The sequence below is a fragment of the Bacillus rossius genome, chromosome 17 (genome assembly GCF_032445375.1).
Source record: "Bacillus rossius redtenbacheri isolate Brsri chromosome 17, Brsri_v3, whole genome shotgun sequence".
NCBI lineage: Eukaryota > Metazoa > Arthropoda > Insecta > Phasmatodea > Bacillidae > Bacillus > Bacillus rossius.
The window spans coordinates 24,338,681-24,359,928 of record NC_086344.1 but is presented as its reverse complement, the minus strand read 5'-3'; the positions used below and the strand labels follow the sequence as shown (position 1 = coordinate 24,359,928).

Here is a 21,248-nt window from a genome sequence, read left to right as displayed (position 1 = left end):
AAAAAAAAAAAAAACAATAATGTAAGGTGCATATTTTTAGTGTGTGTGTTTTTTTTTTTTGCAGGTACCTTGCTACAGGATGTTCGTTCACAGAATTGCATTACACATTCCGTTGTGGAATTTCCACATGTCGCAAGATTGTTATTGAAGTGTGTGAAACAATATGGCGGCTTTTACATGAAGCATGTTTCCCGCAGTTAATGCAAGAGGACTGGCTGAAGATTGCTGACGGTTTTGGAACACGTGCAAATTTCCCAAACTGTTTAGGAGCAATAGATGGCAAGCATGTAAGGCTTATTCAACCTGCTAAAAGTGGGTCAACCTATTTTTCCTACAAGAAATATTTTTCCATGGTGTTGTTAGCATTATGCGACTCTAATTATAGGTTTTTATTTGTTGATGTTGGTTCTTATGGAAAATCATCAGACTCAGCAATATATAAAAACAGTGAGCTGTTTCAGAAGATGAAGGATAATACGTTGAACATCCCAAGTGATAGGCCAATAGTTGAAAATGGAGAGCCACTTCCCTTTACCTTCGTAGGTGACGAAGCATTTGCTCTTTCAACTCACATGCAGAGGCCTTATGGTGGGAAAAATCTTACTCAAAAAAGAAAATATTTAACTACAGGCTGTCACGAGCCAGACGTTACATCGAATGCACTTTCGGCATACTTACAAATAAGTGGCGTATCTTTCACAGGCCATTGGACGTGAAAATTGAAAACGCAGAAACTATAGTGAAAGCATGTTGTATTTTACACAATTTTGTTAGAGAAAGGGATGGTGTTGAATTTGACAGCACTCTGAACGTCGTGGGACTAGATGAAGGGGAGCCGCTTACACGACCAGGAAATACACGATCAGCTTTAACAATCCGAGAAAAGTTTTCCGATTACTTTTCTAGTGAACAAGGGTCAGTGCCATGGCAATATTTTTTGCTTTGAAGAGTGAACAATACTAGTGAAATTTAACTTTTATAGAGGTGTCACATTCAACAACGTAATAGTTATAACCGTATAACCGTTACATTGGACAGTAGCCATGGTGAATTTTGTGGCATAAACAAAATATAGAGAAAACAAAATTTCCGTATGCGAAAATGTGTTCACTTTGGAATTATGTTAGTTGTTACGCTACTTTTAATTATATTGTTACGTGCAAGCCCAGTCGCAGTGGGGACGGAGCGATGCTCTTCTCGGAAACAGATTAGCGCCGCGCGTGCCTTATCTTTATCTTGATGACACGCGGCCTGCCTGCCCCCCCTTCACCCTCGCCCTGCCTGCGCTAATGACCTGGCTGCACCTGGTCGGTCAATGGAACGGTTCTTGAATGTTCTCCGACATCGTCGCCGGCCCCAGCACGTAATCCTGGACGTCCCTAGTTGCGCAATGTCAAAGAGCATCTCGAAGGTTCTAAATGTAAGGCCGACCTCTATATATCAGCAGGGGGCGGTTGCATCAGAGCAGATAATTGTGTGGCGCGTCTGGCGCAGTGTGGAGAGGCGAAGACCTGTGCGACGAGGCGGCGAAGACCGGGCGACTTCTGGGAAGAGAGTGTATAACATCGGCGAAGCCAGCAAGTGCCCTGTGTGACATCGGCGGACACTTTACGGCGATCTGTGGCTGCGGTAAGACTGTGACGGACTGAGAGAGACTTTCTTTATTTCGAGCCTATATCAAGCCAGGATAACTTGTAAATAAAACTGTAAATAGTAGCACCAATAAAAATAGTGATAATTAATTAAAAAAAGGGGCTATCCTTTCGAACCCTATCGTTCCCACGTTCGTAACAATATTATATCGTATTTTACTTGTATTTCTATGTTTATCGTAAACATTAGACATAAGCGTAAGTTACAATGAATTCCGCGTAGAAGCAAAATACTGCAATGTAATTTGAAAACAAACCCTTCCATTAATAGCTAATTTATTTACATTGGCAATGACTCACATGCACGCACAGTGGTTTTGTATTTTATGAGGGAAGAATAACACGAACTGTTAAAATTTCACACCTGTTTGTTGTTAAGAGATATATTAACTATACAATATTTCACATGTGTTGTAATTATTGCCAATATCAGGTGGTTCGTGGTAATATGAATACTTAAACGGACGTTTGAAGAGAACACCCGATACGAAAATGCAGCGGGCACATCCAAACAGTTTCGACAATAATGTAAATATTTTGAACAGTAATCTTCACGATTGTAAATCATTTAAAAACGTAGTAACGTTTCTATAAAGGAATAATGAAAAAAAATATTATATTAGTTTTATAAGTTTTATAAAATTATTGCAATACTCTGTCTAGTAAATAGGCTTCACGTAGAACAATTATGTTTATAATACATTTGAAACAAATAAAGTGAATGCAGGGCTGCACGAAATATTCAGATCACCACTAACCACTTATATTTATAAATTACACTTACCTGCTTTATTTTTATGGACGCTATCCATGGCTTTGAAGTTCTCAACGAACATATCGCACACCTCTTCCCATGCCTTTCCCTTTTTGCATTTGTTAGCATACTCATCACATCTGGAATCCCAAATAGCTGGCCTTGATTCTATTTCGATTATAAAACGGTCACAATCGAACGCCATCTTCCTCGCCAGCACATACAACCAGATACTGACCGACAGTCGCTCGGACGCGCGGCTAAAAGTCGCCCGTGTGCAAGGCTCCCGCACGACTGGTCGCCGCGATCTGTCGCGGGGATTCGCGTCTGCTGGCGACAGACGCGCGATGGAGACGCGCTCAGTCGCCCGTGTGCCAGGTTCTCACCCACGCCCATGCTATCTTATGGCAAGCGATTTCCCGGCGACCGAGTCGCGCGTCTCAGTCGCGCGACTCGGTCGCTCGTGTGTCAGGGCCCTTAGGCTGTCCGACTTGTGTAGTTCGCGATCGAACTAGTTCGGAAGAGCGCTCCCACAGACGAACTACGCGAACTAGTTCCCAGATCCCTCGCTCCTCAGTTCATTAGCTCGTTCTTTTACCGATCTCCTTCTTTTAGTTCTGTGCACATGATCTGGCTCTTATCAAAAGTCGTCACTCTTTTTCCCTTTCGGGTATTAATTACGGCTTTTTTTCTATATCTAATTGTAAGGTAACAAATTAGAAGAGTAATGGGTCTCTATTCTTAATAATTTACGTAATTTTGTAGCCTGTACATAATAACACATTTTTGTTGATTATTTCTTAAAAAAAATATAATTTGTATATTTATAAAACGGTATTTTATTCACTAAAATAAACGCATTTCATAAATAATATTTCTTAAACTAGCTATAAAATAAACCCTTTTATAAATTAAAATGTTTCGATTATAGTGTATGTTAAGTGAAGAATAAAAACAGAACTGTTATATACGCCATTTCACCCAATTATGTAAATTATTGTTTTATTTACTCATTTGATGTATAATAACCCAAAAAAGGATAATAATCTAGGCGTTCACAACACTGATCATTATAAAAAATAACTATTATAACATACAAAGAAGATCGCCTGCAGTAGCGGTAGCAAAGCGAACGAACTATCTGTGACCTGTCTTCTTTGAATTCGAGATGGGAGCGGACGAACTAAAAGAGCGACCTAGTTCGCCAAGGAGCTGCGAACTAAAAGGAGCGCTCCCGGTCGCGAACTATTATGCGCAAGTCTAGTAAAGGTTAACCACAAACAAAAGCCGTGAATATATCCATAGAACAGTTAACCATCTCAAGGTGTTAAACCTTTGAAACAAAAACCAGCACCATAGACTATAGTAGCACTGTTTCCGACCATGTATTAGTGCACAAAATGCGCATCATTAGTATAAAGGAACAAGTCATAGGCCAATAAGAGCGAACAGGACGCCATATTGATAGTCGATCCGGTGCAAGTTGTGGAGTGCGTGTGTACCATGTCTATGGTGAAATACTCAAATGTAAACATCTGATGTTTGTATATGCGTGCTGTATTTTCTAGCTATGGTTTCGCTCTAAATTATGACTTTGAAGGAAGGGATACTGCAAATTGTGGCAGTTATCAAAGCAAATTTGAACGTTAAAGGCGGGAATGTAGAAATTTTAATATTGTTACAGGCGGGAAATTAAAGCATTGTGATAAATGGAGAAATGACGGGACCATGAAAAAATGGTGTTATAGGCGGGAAAATGTTAAAAACGGGAATGTTATAACCGGGTTGTACTGTATCTTATGTATGATGAAACTAAAAATAATTTAAAAAAAAATGTTGTAATTATACAGCACAGATTGAGAGAAAAAAAAATCTCTTCTAGGTTGTACATGACTTTATAAGTATGTATGTTACATCAAATTTTAATAATGCACAAAAAAAAACTGTACTTGTAGGTATTATTTTATAAAATTTGTAAATGTATTTTGAGTTTATTAACTTAATGAATCATAGAAGAAGAATATAAGATACAAAAATTCACGTTTGTAATGATGTATTATTTTAAGCCCAATGAAACCAGATATTTAAGTTGATTTTTGATTATGTTAGGTGTACGGAATTAAAAAAATATGTAAAACATGTCATGATAGAGAGGAAGTATAAGTTATCCACCATTTCCATACCATTCAATAATTACATCTTCAACTACGGAAATCAACAAATGCGGATATTACAGTATGACTCATTTACTCAAATATAAAAAGCCAATGATTCTGATGCAAACTTATTTTTTAAAGTTCTTAAAAACTCAAGGATAATTTTTTTGAGAGTTTAAAGCACATTTCAATTCAACCAACATTTACTAAAAAAAGAGTTGTTAATTTTTTGAGCATAATTTTTATACTAAATAGTTCATTAAACTCACAGCGGCCCAGCAGATTATGAGCAGTTTCTATTAATACACTTCTGGGTCTCTAGTTATATGTACGTGATGTAAAGCTGCAAAAATTGTCGGTAATACCTACAGTTAATTAGTATTAGACAACTTTTAATCGTGGCGGTTTAATTTTTTTTATAATTTTTAAAAGTATATTGAGCCTGTGTTATTTTTCTATAGGTCTATGTTTAGTTGAAACGATGATCATCCCCGCCTGCTAGTGAAAAGAGGAACAAAAAAGGTTAGGGATTTCGACATAAAGAACCCTGTTAACGTCTGACACTTACTGCCAGCGTTATCTTTCCATCTGGGCGGGCTAGCGGTGAGTGCAAGGCGGTGAAGGAAGGTAACGGGAGACTGCTCTTTGCCAGTGTCGCCTGCGATTTTTAAAAGATTTACCAACCATTCTCTTGTCACATGGTGTTTAAAGTGAAGCAAAATTACATGTGCGTGTTGGTAGCTGGCAATATACTGCAGCGTTTTACCGTGAGACTGTTCTGTTTTCACAGGGAAAGGCTTAGCTGTTATGCTTTCCATGGTACCAGTACCGGTCCTGACATTATATTTATGGTTCTCTGTGCCGGTTAATTTGCTGAGAACCAGCGGAACTGGGAACAGAGAACCAAGAAACCTGGCCCAACCCATCACTAATATCTAACCTTGGTAATGAGCAAAATTATGTGTTCTCATGTTGCAAATACACGTTATAACTAACAAGACTAACACAAAATTTAACATAGAATTCTTTACATTAATATTGAGGGTGATAAATGTACCCAAATTGTATTTTCCAACTAAATTTCTGGATGTGAATCACACATAGTGTCCACACCCCCAACTAGAATTCGCTGCCGGAGCAGCTACGTCAACTATCAAATCATTCCATTTGCAGATTGAAGGGCCAAACTATATAATGAAATGGCTCTGATAAAAGCGAAAATGACTTAAAAAAATTCTAAACTCCACTTCTTGAATTTTGACAAGTAATTTTATTAAATTATTGCCCATCTTGTTAAAATAAATTATAAACAGTTAATATCATAAAGTTTCCTTTTGGTTTTGTCAAAACTGGTTCGCGCAATTTACCACAGATGAGCACCGTGGTTACACATGTGACTTCCATCGCATTCACAAAATGACTCCTCACAAATGCCGTATACCGAGAGCTAAGATGTTAGACATAAAAAGAAAATGAACAAAATGGTGCATGAAACCAAGCCTTAAGGTTCCAGTAGCTTTCTGAAATAAATAGTATAGCCTTACTAACAACATGCTGTGTTTGTGATGACCGGTATATTATTTTAATGCAATTGCTGACTAGACACTACTTTTTTTGGGTGCAACATCTTGGATAACTGATTCACTAAAAAAACCTGCTTATCTGTTCTTTTCCCAGCGATATTGATGAGTTTGTAAATATATTATACACCACACCTTACATTCAGCACTTGAAAGTCATACTAAAAGTGTGCCGTTGAATAGAGAAAATTCTTCTAATGAAGAATGCCACCGATAGCATGTCGTACCCCCATTTACTGAGAGCAAAAAGACACAAAAATGTGCATCTTTAAAATTGAGTAGATTCAGCACTAGCCTTGCTTAACAGTAGCAATCATTCGTAAGGTTTGGCAACATTAAAAGATAAAGAGATGAGCTGAAGTCATACCTTAAACTTGAAAATCAGGCTACAATCAGCACTGATGAACTTTCTCGCAAGTTCTGGGAAGAATGATGTTACGGCAAGCATAATGGATTTTTAAAAACCCACGCCACTGTTCTGAAAAAAAGAAGAGAAAAAAAAATAGAAATGAGCATCAAATGCTATACTATTTTTTCTTTCCATAAAATATTTACATCAATTTTGGAAATTTTTTGAACATGTAATTCTCTCTGTGCTGTCTGTGTGTTTAACATTTGACGTTGGCTGGTTTTCTGTGTGTTTGTGTAGTCATCTTTCTTGTTCATTCCTGTGGTTTCTCTAAGACTTATAATTAAAACCAGCGATGGTGTGTGTTTATCAAAATCTTTTAAATCAAGCTTTCCCACCGCAATAATCATTAAAGGGAACATTTTTATCTCAATATAAATATTCCACTTAAAAAGGATAAATTTCTTGGTCCCAAAATAACCACCGGGAATGAATGAATGAATAAATTAGGGGTTAACATCTATTAGACATCAGAGTCATTAGAGACTAGGATGGGTGCTTTGATGTAATGAATGGATGGGAGAATGGATCACAGTTTGCTGCAACATCTGCCATGTTTATCACTTACGTGAGATCCGAATTCTGCCCTACGGTTCCACTACTACAAATATTTATACACAACGAAAAACCGAGTTGGCAAATTAAAGAAAACAAAAGTTCCCGTTCAGTGGTGCGATCAAGATTTAATTTCACAGGGGTGTTTTTTTTTCTTCGGAATAGTTCACCAAACGTTTATAGTAGCACTAAATGATTTATTTACATCTGTTGTTTTTGAATTGGCAGACTAAGAAGTGCTGGTTTACGTTTGATCCAAGACAAATAAAATAAAACACAAAACCTTTTTTTTAAAATGTGAATTCAGAAGCAAAAAACTATCTCTGTTCCACAGAATTCTGAAAAAGAGATATCAAGATAACCCCTCCCTGCCACATTCCGACTAAGCTCTTGTTTGTGATATTGCAGTAGACTGAACAACCAGGGTGTACAAATACCCGGTTAACATATTACAGGACTTCTTAAAATCCTTTAACTAAAATTTGTTGCAACTTCTTTTGTATCACAGGGTAATTTTTTAAATAAGTATAATAAGAAATATTAACCATAAAACAAAATAGATAAACTATTTGGAGGAACGTTATGATTTTTATGTAAGAAAGCTAAAATATTTTGTCCTCCAACTATATATATTTTTAATTGCAACTATAAACTGTCAGATGCAAAAAAAACCAAATCCTGACCTGGAGATTAAAGTTTCATGACTTACAACTTCATTACTGTTTATTTCTTCAGGACTGATTGGGCCAGAGTTTATCAGAAGGACTCCGAGCCAATGGAAAAAAAAAAAAAAAAAAAAAAAAAAAAATCGTATCACGAGCATCCCAGTTAACAGGTCTCACAGGACAGTAGCCAATGAGCAGGCGGCATTTGCCTCAGTACATAAGAGAATTGTGGAGTCCATCCCAGGGGGTCATCGAAACTGCAAAAAATTTTCAACCAGTCTCTGCCGATCAGTGACGCAACGTAAAGATGAACGTGTTCAGATGGTAGCATGTTTCCAAAGATGAATCAGCGGGGTTTTTCTTGTTTAACGTTGTGTTTTGCAAATGCGTTCGCCGATGATCTGCCGCTATGTCACCTTCCCGCCCAGAGCTGAGCCCACCGGAGAGCCGGAGTTGCAAGACACGACGTTAAACAAGATAAAAACCCGCTGATTCATCTCTGCAAACATGCTACCATCCGGAACACATTCATCTTGATGCTGCGTCACTGATCGCCAGAGACTTTTTGAAAAATTTTTGCAGTTTCAATGACCCCCCTGGGATGGACTCCACAATTCTCTTATGCACTGAGGCAAATGCCGCCTGCTCATTTGGCTACTGTCCTGTGAGACCTGTTGACTGGGATGTTCGTGATACGATAGTTCTTTTTGACGTGACAACGTCTAATAAATCGATGAATGCCGGTTGCACGCACGAAAAAGTGTCCCATTACGCACATTGTCCCGTTACGTTGTGTCCCGTTACACTCATTGTACGCTTGCGCCGCATCTATCTCTCTTCCACTCGATTGGTACAACCATCGATTTGACTTTTTCGAGGCACATTAAACTTGAAACACTCCCATTCGTTTCCTACTTTTCCTATCATCGTCCTATCCTTAACAGAATAACACAGATTGGAAGAAGTTGAATTGCAAACATGTATAAAAGTTATAGTTAAAATAATCTCTTCGTTAAAGTACTAAACATATTTGAATTAATGAGTGCAAATAAAAGTAAATTTATCAATTAAATTGTAGATTTCATTTCACTCCTTTGTATCCATACAAAATTGTGATAATTCAATAAAAATGATTCAATTTTATTCATAAAAGTATGCAATCATTTCATCAATGTTTTGTTATGATGTTGTCACGTTAAACTATCATCCGTAAACCGACTTTACAGAGCACCAATTTTTCTTTTTTTTATGGTTTTTCATTGGCTGGTAGTACTTCCGAGGCAGACGACGAACGCCAGCGACTGCGTCCCTGCCGACAGTGACCCCCCCGGGGCGCCCTGGGAACTTGCCTCATGCTCAGCTCCAGAACACCATGTTTATCCGGTCGGGGGCGTCCGCGAACGCGAGCACCAGCTGGCCGGGAGAATGGTGGCCCAGGTCGTCGAGCCACGGGCCGTCGGGAACCGCAGCTCCGAGGATGGCACGGCGGTCACACCTGCGGCAGCACGGGAAAATGATAGCACAACACTTGTTCTCTCGAAAGAAAAAAAAAAGTAGCAGTGGGTCGAATCCCAATTTTCTCAAATTGTAAATCACAGAAAAATACTTCGAATATACCCCTCGAATCCGAATCTAGGTCTCAAGGGTCCAAAATAAAATACTGTATAAATAATGAACAAAAAAATAAATAAAAAATGGTGTTGAAACGTTCAACCCTTTAAATGTTTAATTGTTTCACATAATAAGTTTCGAGAATCAATAAATATTGTAATTTTATTTATATAATTACATGTTAAAAGTACAATATCTTGGGGAATGGTAAAAGGATAGCTATGGAAAAAAAAATATGACTTTGTAAACTTCAGAAGTTATCAGTGTAAAAATTTTTAATTTATTTTATTTCCTCTAATATTATCCTTTGAATATTTTGCTTTGAATTTCAAATCCTTTGAATACTAAGGATTTGATGTTATTTGAGGATCTGATTGACTGGTCCACAGAAAAAAAAGGTTTATATCATAACATTGAGACTTCTCGTCAACAAAGAGACCTAATGCACTCTTAAATATTAATGTTTGTCTCTAAAATTGGAAGGTATTAATTTAATAGTATCTGAATACTTATTTAATGTTTTTTTTTTTTTAACTGTTATCATAAGAACCTAAATTAAGAAACTTGATAAACTTTTATAATAAATTATTATTTTTATAGTTTTTCTTGAAATAGAACAACATAATATAAGAGGTCTTTCCAACATCTAGAGCATTTTTATTCTTGAAATAGCCTACAGATGAAAAAAATAATTTAGGGGTAGTTGTGAGTGAATTGGCAAGGGGGAGGCACATACCACCATGTCCCCCCAACCACCCCAATAGGACTGCCACAGTTCCCGCATCACATACACGTACGTCTCCCGACAGCGCTGTCGAACACACATGGGGAATCTTTGAAATATGAAATTTGAATTAGAGAAAATTGGGATTTGCCCCATCACTAATAATTATAATGTTTGTCCCTTTGTGTGCCACTACCGCAGCGGAAAATTTCGAGTAATAATTTCAACAGGAATGCACTGCACCACATTTCTGGTACGTTGTAGGGCTGGTAAAGTGGTTTACGGCTTGGCGGCCGTAGTGAATGGAACCTACCCTAGCGGCAGTCTTGCGGAGAAGCATCGAGGGATGGTCGCTGCACCCGGGCCACAGGAACCGGGGAGGAACCTGCAGTAAGGGGGGAAACACATGTCAGGTTCAGTTCAACATTCGTCTTCTACCCGCGACTCGAGGCAGCGATTCTCATTGGGAGCCCCACAGCAAACCTCAGAACATCAGCCGGCAATTTTGCCCATTTTCAAATAAGAAAATGCAAGGAACGCTGCTGATGAGTAACGACAAACAATTGAAGCGAAGGCTCTTTAATCCGGAAGCCTTAGCACCCTGGTCTTGTGCTGGATAAGCAGATTTACCCACTTTCAAAAAAATTAATCTACACAACAACTACGTATATTTAAAATAGTTTATAATGTGCTGCTCCATGGCAAGAAAAGATACACAGCAGCATTACTTTTTTTAAAAAAAAAAGCCTCTGGTAATAAAACACTGCATCCATGATTCTGATATCTTTTGCAAAAACTAGGAGTTAAAAACCTGTTGAAACCATATACATGCCCTATATTGTTTCAAAGATGTTAAAAAAAAATATAAAAATAACTTCTTACATCATTTCTAAACAAATAATTTGTCCACTGACTTCTGCTTCAAAAAACGTATTGAGCTTGAATGAAGGTCACGCAAATGCTTTTATCATTATCAACAGTTCAACTGGATTGGTGCCAGGCTGGTACTCCAAGTATGGCACGGTGTTTGTCAGCTTGTGCGCTTTCTTTAAACTCTACAAAAAAAACCATCGCATTACCATAACCCTACCATTAATGCAGGAACTGTACATAAACTGGCATACTACTATCCATGTCTAATGGGAAGATCCCTGGAAGGAATGCGGTTGCCGAGGATAGCTCTGACGTCTCAAGGTCAGACAGACAAGGGAATATGTGCTACTACAGAGAGCGAAAACATTTACTCGCCTCGTACACAACGTTAAATTTTCCAGTTACATGAAACACAAATGTTATATAAGAAAACCTGAACAATTATTTACTACCAACATTAAGAGCTGTTATTTTTTGCTAAAACATTAAAAAGAGCGCTGACAAAACCACGGAGCACTGCTATTTTCATGCTATTGAAACCAATTTCGTCAAAAAATCGTCATTTTGTATAAAAACTGAGCGCATTCCGAAGAAGCTGTTAATTTGAAACGTATGTATAACTTTTCTCTTTTTCCCGGTAGAAGCTATTGCTAAAATGAGGTTTATTATTACTATTTAAATTTATCTATAGTTACGTAAATAGTAGAGTTTAATAAATACTTATTAAATAACTACCTATAAATTTCAAATATATACATTTAGTAAAAATACTAGCAGACCACGCGTCGCGCCTCAATTTGAAACCAAGAAACGATGTTTGCGCGCAGAACTGTACACTGCTCAGGCGACAAGCGATAACTGGCGCACCCCCCCCCCCCCCCCCTTGTTTCCGGGTAGGGACTGGTTCCCCCCCAACTCCACCACACCCGTGTCTAGGGATCTTCCCATTAGTCATGTACAGTACTTACAGTTACATTCTTACCAACACTTAAAAATATTTTTTTATGTGAACATCAAATAAAATGTCTACCAATGATCGAGGACTGGATATACTAGGTTTTATTGTATTATTTTTGTAAAAAAAAAATATATATATATATATATTGTTTTCTAAGATAGTTAAATATCTGATAAATAAACTAATACAAAAAATTTATTTGAATGTAAACTCACTTGGAGGCAGGCAGCGTCCACTTGGCCACCTCGGACCTCGTGTGGAGGTTGAGCAGGGCAAAGCCGTAGCCGGGCGGCGCGGCCTCCTGCATCAGCAGCGCGAACTTCTCGCCCGCGGCGAGGACAAACGGGAAACTGCCCGTCAGCGGGACTGCCCCCACCTCCCGCCGGCCGCCCACGTCGTACAACGCCGCCTCGCTGCGGGGCCGGGTCCTGGCGTGGACCAGCGTCGTCCCTCCGGCCAGGCGGAACTGGTCGGGGCAGCGGCTCCTGCAGTGGTCCTCCGTCGCCACTGTCGCCGCGCCGGCCGACATCTCGTCGCCCGAGACGCCGTGGTCACACGAGCTGTGCACATCGCTCGGCTTCGGCGACCACCGGTACAGTTTTATGACGTTCCTCGCCTTCGCCAGCAGCACAAATCTCCTACTGCCCGATTCATCCGCGTACAAAGTTGGCATTAACATCACCTGAGAAATAAACGTGTACATATGAGGGGAGGGGGGGGGATAGAGAGAGATAGAGAGAGAGGGAGGGAGAGGGAGGGAGAGGGAGGGAGAGAGGGGAAGAGAGAGGGAGTAAGAGAGAGAGAGGGGGGAGAGAGAGGGAGTAAGGGAGAGGGAGGGAGGGGGAGAGAGAAAGAGATAGAGAGAGAGAGGGAGTAAGAGAGAGAGTAAGAGAGAGAGGGAGGGGGAGGGAGGGGGAGGGAGAGAGAGATTGAAATTCGAGGTTACAGTTTTTAATTTTATAAAAGCTGTTTTGTGTAATACTTACTCCACCAAAATAAGGATAAAATTTACATGTTGCATTTTTACAGTAAAATAATTTTTTAATAAAATTGTCTAAAACTGATACTTTCAGAACAATATAAAAAAATTAGCAAGTTATTATGGTTTAAAATTGATTCAATAAGAGATGCACAATAAAACAAATTAAATTAATTTTTTTTTGATACATGCACTTATGTAATTTCCTTCCCTGAAAATAATGATATTCCTTAAATTCCAAACATTAAAACATTAGGTTTTTTTACGATTTGAATTTAGTTTTGGTTAAATGCTACTTAATTCCATGATATAACCTGCATTTCGTTGCTTTATAGTGTATTACATAACTTGCATTTCGTTGGTATATGGTGTTCTGACAGTCTTTTCAGTATTATTTTAGTTCTATCACAATTCACCATATAATCTTGTCTCTAATTATTGAATATATGGATTTTTTTTTTTTACTTTTCAAACATATTAAATGTTAGTTTCACTTAATCCTCAAACAGTATGGACGGCTTTAAATTCACACTTTCCACCATTTTTAAAACACTTAAAAAAATTCCACAATGAAATTTTTCCTGCTAAATAAGTTCAAATTATTAAACTCTTAATTCACGAACCCACACGATTTGTCTCTTTCAAGAAGCATTCCTTTTTTTAAATTCCTTTACAAAACTTCTTAACAGAGAGTAATTGTATTCAATGATAAGACCCTAGATAAAATCTTCGCAGAGTTCAACTGTAATTGTAAATGTGTAATAGTCACTTCTAATATGTGGTACTCGTCGCAGCTAATAAGAGGTGTGTAAATTAAGTAATGAGATTGGCGACGTAGCATTCAATCTGGCAACACTAGAGACAGGAGACTTGGAGGGGCGGCAGGTGAACATGTGATACACTTTCAGCACGAGTTTGAACTTGCTCGAGACAATTTTGCTATCCATAGTGATTTTTTTCAAGAAAAGATTTTTTCTAGTGCGTTCTAACAATGAGTGACATCAATTTCGAGCAACGGTGTGCTATTAAGTTTTGCTTCAGACTTGGGCACAGCAAGTCAGGGGCCGAGGTTTTTCGTTGGTTTAAGGCATTTTCAGAAGGAAGACCGTCAATTAAAGTTGAACCATAAAGTGGAAGGCCTCTGACATTATTAGGAGCTGTCAGAATTGTACCATTATTTAGAGAGATAATATGTCCATAACACTGGTTGAAAAATGGTTTTATGTTTTGAAATGTTTATTTGTGCATGGTTGGATTATTTACGTAATATTTTCTGGACTTGTTTATCAAATTCGATCCCGGTTTTACAGTGAAAGGTTTACAAATCCACGCATTTAGGACCACAGCGTTTATACTGGACTGTTAAATGTCAATATACGTAGTTTTGATGGGAATACCAAATGTGAAAATGTTATAAGTGAACTGTAACCAGCTACAAAACAGGTAAACCTGTCCAGAAATGAAAACCGACAGTAATGATAAAACTCTTTAGTGAACTAAAAGCTGGCAGCGCACTAATCTGACCTGATGGCGCAGGTCAAGAGCCCAAATTAGTGATGTACCAATTAAATTGTTTTCGTAAAGGTATCGGCCGATATTCCCCATTTTCTGGATTTCCGGTGAAATTGTTTCCAACAGATACTTAAAAAACTACTTGAAAAATGGTCACAAATTAAAAAGGTACAACTTCAATCATTCAAGAATCACCATCATTTTTCTATTTACATTTTTGTAATTCCGTAGGCATTTTTTACTCCAAATGTTTCTGTAATTTAAGACTACCTATACTTGAATGTTGTGTTCTTTAATTAGCCTAAGGTATAATGTGTAGTGTGCTATGCATAAATTTCATGCTGTTGAAAACTTTTCGTCAATTATCAAAACGCTAATAAATAAAATTATTTAGGATTGACTTTTTAAATTAACAAATATTGAATTTCTGGAGACTTTTAATGTGATTATTTAGAAAAAGTACTGAGTCGGTTTTGTAACAGTTATTGGATCTGTTTCAGGAAAAGTACTGATAACTGGATCCGTATCGGTTTTCATTAGTATCGTCCATCACTAGAGACAGGAAAAATTCGCGGTTTCAATGACCTCCAGGATAGACTCCAATATCCTCTAGACACTCGGGCAAATGCCAACTGTTCATTGGCTGCTGACTCGTGAGTCGTCTCGTCCGGGTGGTCTGTGATCCGACACTTCTGTGAGTGAAGGTATCTTAATTGGCCCTCAGTCCTCCAGTTTTGACAGCGAACCGACAGAAGCAGCACTAAGGTATAATTTTTTGAATTTTAGCATAACACAAAATGAACTTGCGAATTTTTCAGGTCTCTATCCATCACTAGCTGAGATCCGCCTGACGCGAGCAACTTGGTCAGCGCTGGATTGTGGAATGTGCTGAGCTATGGAATCCTGGATTGTGAGGAGATTCAAGTGACGTGGGACCCACTGACCCTCGTGACGATGGACGGGAAGCCGGCGAGCCTCAGCAGCAGCTGCTCGGTGCGCAGGCACCACAGCTTGACGCAGCGGTCCGCCCCGCCGCTGGCCAGCAGTCCCGGTCCCACCGCGGCGGCCAGGCACGCCACGGGGCCCACGTGCGCGGCAACGCGCGAGGCCTCCTCCGCGGCGCCGCCGTCCCCGGGCCCCCCCCACGCCCACGAGGACAGGTGGCCCGAGGTGTGGCCGAGCGCCAGGCTTCGTGGCCCGCGCTCGCACATGGCGCTGACGCGGTGGCGGGCGGTGAAGTACAGCGCCGGGACTCCGTCAGCGCGGGCGCCCACGCGCCACGCCGACACCTGCTTCCCCGCGCCTGTGCGACACCCACCACCATCCACCACGCTTCCACGCGACAGGATTAGAGCAATACTTAGAGACCCGGAAAATTCGCGGGTTCATTTCGTGTTATGCAAAAAATTCAAATAATTATACCTTAGTGCTGCTTCTGTCATTGGTTCACTGTTAATCTGGAGGACTGAGGGCCAATTAGAGACCCTCACTCATAGAAGTGTCGAATCACAGACACTCGGTCGAGACGACTCACAAGTCAGCAGCCAATGAACAGTTGGCATTTGCCCGAGTGTGTAGAGGATATTGGAGTCCATCCTGGAGGTCGTTGAACCCGCGAATTTTCCGGGCCTCTAGTAATACTATACAGTTTAAATTTAATCAAATTTAACTTATTAGATTAAATACAGTTTTAAATGTTAATATAAATCTGTGCATTAAATTAATTATAAAATTTAGTTAAATAATAAAGATAAATTATACTTATTAATGAAAATTCTCAAAGATCTTAAAAAGGCTGACTTATTAACTAAGAACACTTCTTAAATGGGCATAATATTGTTTTTATAGACTAAACTGCCAAAATTACAAACTTTACTAAGCACAAAAAATTATAATTAAAGTTTTTAAATGTTAGTTATATATATATATATAATTATATATATATATATATATATATATATATATATATATATATATATATATATATATAATATATGTTATTCATGTACTTAAAAAAAAATTGATAAGCTACAAAACAACATTATATATATTATTAGTAAATATAATGCAACTTCACAGTATAATCCTTGCCACAAACCAACAAATGAAGGTGCGAATGCCTGATCGCATTTACATACTTGCAAACAAGTATCCATCGCTGACGAACAGCTCGGAAATGCCGTCGCCGCCAAACATGTTCACTCGAAGCGACTTGCAGGAGAACGCCTCGCCGGAGCGCACTCCTCGCAGGAACCTCTGTCCGTGCACGTAGCGCTCTCTCCAACAGCCCCCCGGCATCTTTCGGAACCCGTCCTGACAGCACTTGGCACGCCAGACCTCCTCCAGGGACGACAGGATCCTGCAACCGAAACGGAGATGCCGTCTCTAGTCCCGGCTGGCTGGCAGCTCCGTGAAACACACATCACCACCAGGCAGGAAAATCATGTGGAATTGTTTAGCAACCGGCTAAAATTCAACTACTCGAACCTTTGTGATGATTCTGCTGCTGATTCACAGTTTATATGGAGGGCTCTGGACCAGGGCCGGTGCAAGGTAAATTGATTGGCGCCCTAGGCAAAAAACCTTTATGCCACCCCCCCCCCCCCCCCCCCGACACCCCAAAAAAATTTTTCCTTGCCTCAAAATACATCACGTAAGCCTAAGATTTAGTCAACAATCAAATGTAAGCAGGCTTGTGTTTTTTTTACTTTTTTACTTATTACAAATCATATAACAGGTCCCCGTGGACTTTAAATAATTACTTATATCAATATAAACATTCCAAACTGACACAAAATTCCATTTTCATCTAGTTTCAATAATCGTTAAACATATTATATCAGCTGTTTATGTGTTGTGCTGCGCCGCCCCCAGCTACTTGGCGCTCTGGGCGGTCGCCTAGTTCGCCTATATGGACGCGCCGGCCCTGCTCTGGACAAATGAGAAACCCTGAACTAAAGAAGTAGTTCTCGCCAATATTTTTTTTTTATGTGTAACATCTTAGCTCTCTGTCTACAGCACTCCGCAGGAGTAATTTCGTGAATGTAGCGGACGTCGCATGGAATGGAAAATTTTACAGTATTAACTGCTTAATGAATTTAAGCAATCAGTATTTTAATGAAATTCCTTGTCAAAAAAAAGTTACAAATTCAGGGTTAACGTTTCGTCAAGTCTTTTTTGCTTTTATCGGAGCCGTTTCATTATATAGCTTAAAATTTCACTCTACAAATTGATTGATTCGATAATCAAAAAGTAGCTGCTCCGGCAGCGAATTCTAGCGGCGTGTGCATAAACTACGTGTGATACTCAACCAGAAATTTATTTGTGAACACAATTTGCGTACATTCATCATGCTCGACACTATTTTAAAGTATTCTACGTTAAATTTTGTGTCCGAGTTTTGTATTGTGAGTGCACTTGCAACATGAGAACACAATAATTTGCTACTTTCCGAGGTTGATTAGTTGTTACACATCTCTGGCGAGTACGTACACTATTTTGGGGAGTGAAAACAGTGATAGGTATGAAGGAAAAAAAATTACCTAGTAAAATTCTGAGATTATTAGTGAAGAATTTTTTAGTTTACTTTATTTCCCCCCAATGTTTTTTTTTTTTAAACTGAATTGACTTTTACGCTCGCAATAGGTTTTTAACACAGTGGCTAAGAATACTCCCTTTTCATTCGCTTTCCTCTCCCCCCCCCACAACTTAGCATTCTCCTCAGATCCTTTGCATCTTTCACACCTAGCATCTTTTCATCCAACCCATTCTTCTCCCTTCTTGTCCTGCCGCGAAAAGCGTTCCTACCTCTTTCCGTTCGCTTCCAGTCCCTCTGGGCTTCCACCCGTAATCTCTTCGCCCTTTATACCCACCTCTGTGTATCTTAGTTCCCAGCCCCCCCTTCACCCTTTATCACCTTATACAGTCTGACTAACCTTTCCACCCTTGTCCTCCCTTGTAATGCGTCCCTTCCCAGCTCCTTAATCATCTATTCAAATCTCTTTCCTTGAATATCGAATCCATCGAATAATGACGATTTGACGGTACACATTTGAGGATTTTATTGGCCCCATCACTAAATCAGGGTGGCTACAGATTCTCTGCTGAAAAATTCCCTGACATTTCCCAGAAATTTCCAACTGTTAAAATACTTTGTTGTGACGTAACTTAAACATTTCCCCTAGAATTTCTTTCAATGCAAATTGTATCCAAACAGTAAATTACCAACCTCATTTATTATATTGCACTTTAAATTAAATGAAAACATTACTCAACAAAAGATCATTTCTGATGTTATCAACCACAACATCATAGGTACAAAATTTGGTGCTCTACTACCGAAGGGGAACGACGAGAACCGTTCACCTGTCCCAGTTCCTGCTGACGCCGCAGGCTGCCCGCAGGGACTCGCCGTCCACGTACGAGCACACCTTCGCCACCAGCTCCCGGGGCAGCGAGCTGAGGATGTCCCGCTGCAGGATCTCGGCGACCTGGCCCGCCAGCGCGTGCTTCAGCTCGGGGCTGCTCTCGCCGATCAGGCTCACCAGCGTCGACTCTTGCTGGCGTGGCGACAGCTCCAAGAAGGTCGCGACGACGGAATCAAGCCACCTGTCAAACTGTTCTTTTGAACCTGGAATAAAAAATACTTATATATATATATATATATATATATATATATATATATATATATATATATATATATATATATATAATATATATATAAATATATATAAATATATATTTATATATAGACACAAACACATAAACACATAACTAATTTTTTCAAGGTTTTAACCTTAACAAACAATTCATGGATACAGAATGGGATATCACTCATGCCCTTCGGTACGACACCATTGCAGGTTAGTGAACGGGAACAGTGACACTTTTGATGTAACAACTTCCGAAGCAGGAAAAGCAGTATTAGGTAACTGCTACCCTGAAGATGACGACTGAAAGGCTGAGCGAAAACGTCTGTGAAATCTTCGCTTTCGACGTGGCTGAAACCCTGGAGCCAAGAAACTTTAATTACATGTCAGTGGCTGCTAGAAGAAAAGTCACACAGTTGGTCATGAAATTGCTAAAAAAAAGTGTTTATTTTTATTTTGACATTATTTAAGACACTATTAAGTTCAGCAATTGAATCATGGAGGGCCACATGTCATATTTATTTTTCTTGTGATGCTACTGTCTAGCTATTCAAGTTGGAGACCATGGGGAAATGAGTTACATGATAAAAATTCTGAGTTAAAAAATTATTCATTTTCTCCCTACAAAATATTTTTCCCCATAAAATCACCTTTTTAAAATTTTTCCTCCTCTTTTGGGGGGGAAAACCCCCAAGTTGGCATCACTGATTGTGCAGCGTGCCTGCAGTGATGCGGCTAAGACTGCAGCATGTGTGACATACACTTTGCCTCCGACATAACCCCACTGAAAGATACTGCATGGGCTTAAGTTCAGTAATCGCAATGGCCATCTGCAAGTCATCTCCCAGGGAGATGTGTGTTTAGGTGTTAACGTACAGACAAATGGAAGTGAGGCAGTGCAACATCTTGTTGGAAGATGAAGTCAATTGGATCTTCTCCTAATAGAGGCGAAAGCCACAAGGTACATATGTCAAGGTAGGTACAACCTGCAACAGATTTTTCGATGAAAACTCTCCCTTGACTTGGTACAGAACACACTCACTTTCGAAGAATCTCCCTCATGCTCTATTGTGACATAGAGACATTCTGCTCCCCGAAACCGCACCGTGAGCCTTTTCACTTTGCCATTCGTGTAGACTGTGGCCAGAAAATTAACCTCATGGGCAGGTTAATGTTGTCAATCCTCAGAGCAGAATGTGTAACATGCACCATTATCATTCTGTTGGGAGTGCCTAGATTAACTTGAGTTGCATGCGCAAAAATTTGCGCAACATTTTCAATACCGTTGTATGGGGCATCTGCAATACAAGACTTCCTCGCCTCGTTGGTTTCTCGACCATGAGTCTTGTCTTTTCAAATGTCTTGTACCAGGTGTAAATGGATGCCCGGGTGGATGGTTTTGTGTTACAATGTGTGTAGAATTCATGTTACACAACAGTTCATGACTCTTTTTTTTGGCTAAATGAAGCACACACAAATGTTTCTGCCATGAGGTAGGTGCCATTATACGCATAAGCTGCTACTAGCGATAGCAAAATGCAACAAACGAATCTGAAATAATGGTTAAAATAGAAATTTGCACAATCCTCTACTGATTGAAAGATGTTTCAGGTAAATTGACTGCACTGTTTCATTTTAATGATTATCTGAAAGTGGGGTCAAGATTACATTTTTATTACGGCAAGCAGCGATTGTATAAATTGATCACAAAAATATGCAGGAGAAATTTATGAGATCATTGAAGTTAGTCAATGATAAAAAAAAAAAAAAAACTTGAATACAGGAACGAAGGGAAACATAGTATGTAATAATGGTATTACAGAAATGGACTGAATATTGGCCCGTAAAAATAATTGTGATAGTGTGAGTTTTAGAGAAAAATAAAAGTTTTTGTACGAGTAGAAGAAGTCATCAAATTGGAATATAATTGTAACAGAATAAGTGGAATGGAATATCTTGATAATATCCAAGTGTTTAAAAACGATACACTATGTAATTAGTAAATCAAGAGACAAAAGTTTTGTTTCTTTACATTAAATAAATTTAAAGCTACGGTGTAGAGAATGAATGTTTGGTTGCAACTGTAGTAGTGAAGAGGGAAGGTTTGGTTATGGATAGGCTAATCAAAAATATATTTTTTTTATAAGCTTTGCATTGGGACATGGTAAGGA

General features: G+C 39.1%; 1 protein-coding gene across 4 annotated transcripts in view; it reads right to left on the bottom strand.

The window, feature by feature from the left end:
• The window catches only part of LOC134540883 (F-box/WD repeat-containing protein 2-like), a 44,489-nt gene that overhangs the window by 22,560 nt on the left and 681 nt on the right, over window positions 1-21,248 (bottom strand). For 2 of the 4 annotated variants that reach the window (XR_010076528.1, XR_010076529.1), the window contains exons 2-8: window positions 18,794-19,058; window positions 16,567-16,787; window positions 15,373-15,731; window positions 12,153-12,619; window positions 10,420-10,491; window positions 9,121-9,266; window positions 6,510-6,620 (exon numbers count right to left, since the gene is read on the bottom strand). Coding sequence is in view for 1 of the 4 variants with exons in the window: in XM_063383911.1 (XP_063239981.1) it covers window positions 9,128-9,266; window positions 10,420-10,491; window positions 12,153-12,619; window positions 15,373-15,731; window positions 16,567-16,787; window positions 18,794-19,058 (1,523 nt within the window). In the remaining 3 variants the exon portion in view is untranslated. Of the gene's footprint in view, window positions 1-7; window positions 6,621-9,120; window positions 9,267-10,419; window positions 10,492-12,152; window positions 12,620-15,372; window positions 15,732-16,566; window positions 16,788-18,793; window positions 19,059-21,248 lie in introns of those variants that run through there. The other 2 variants (XR_010076527.1, XM_063383911.1) reach the window with 2 other exon arrangements.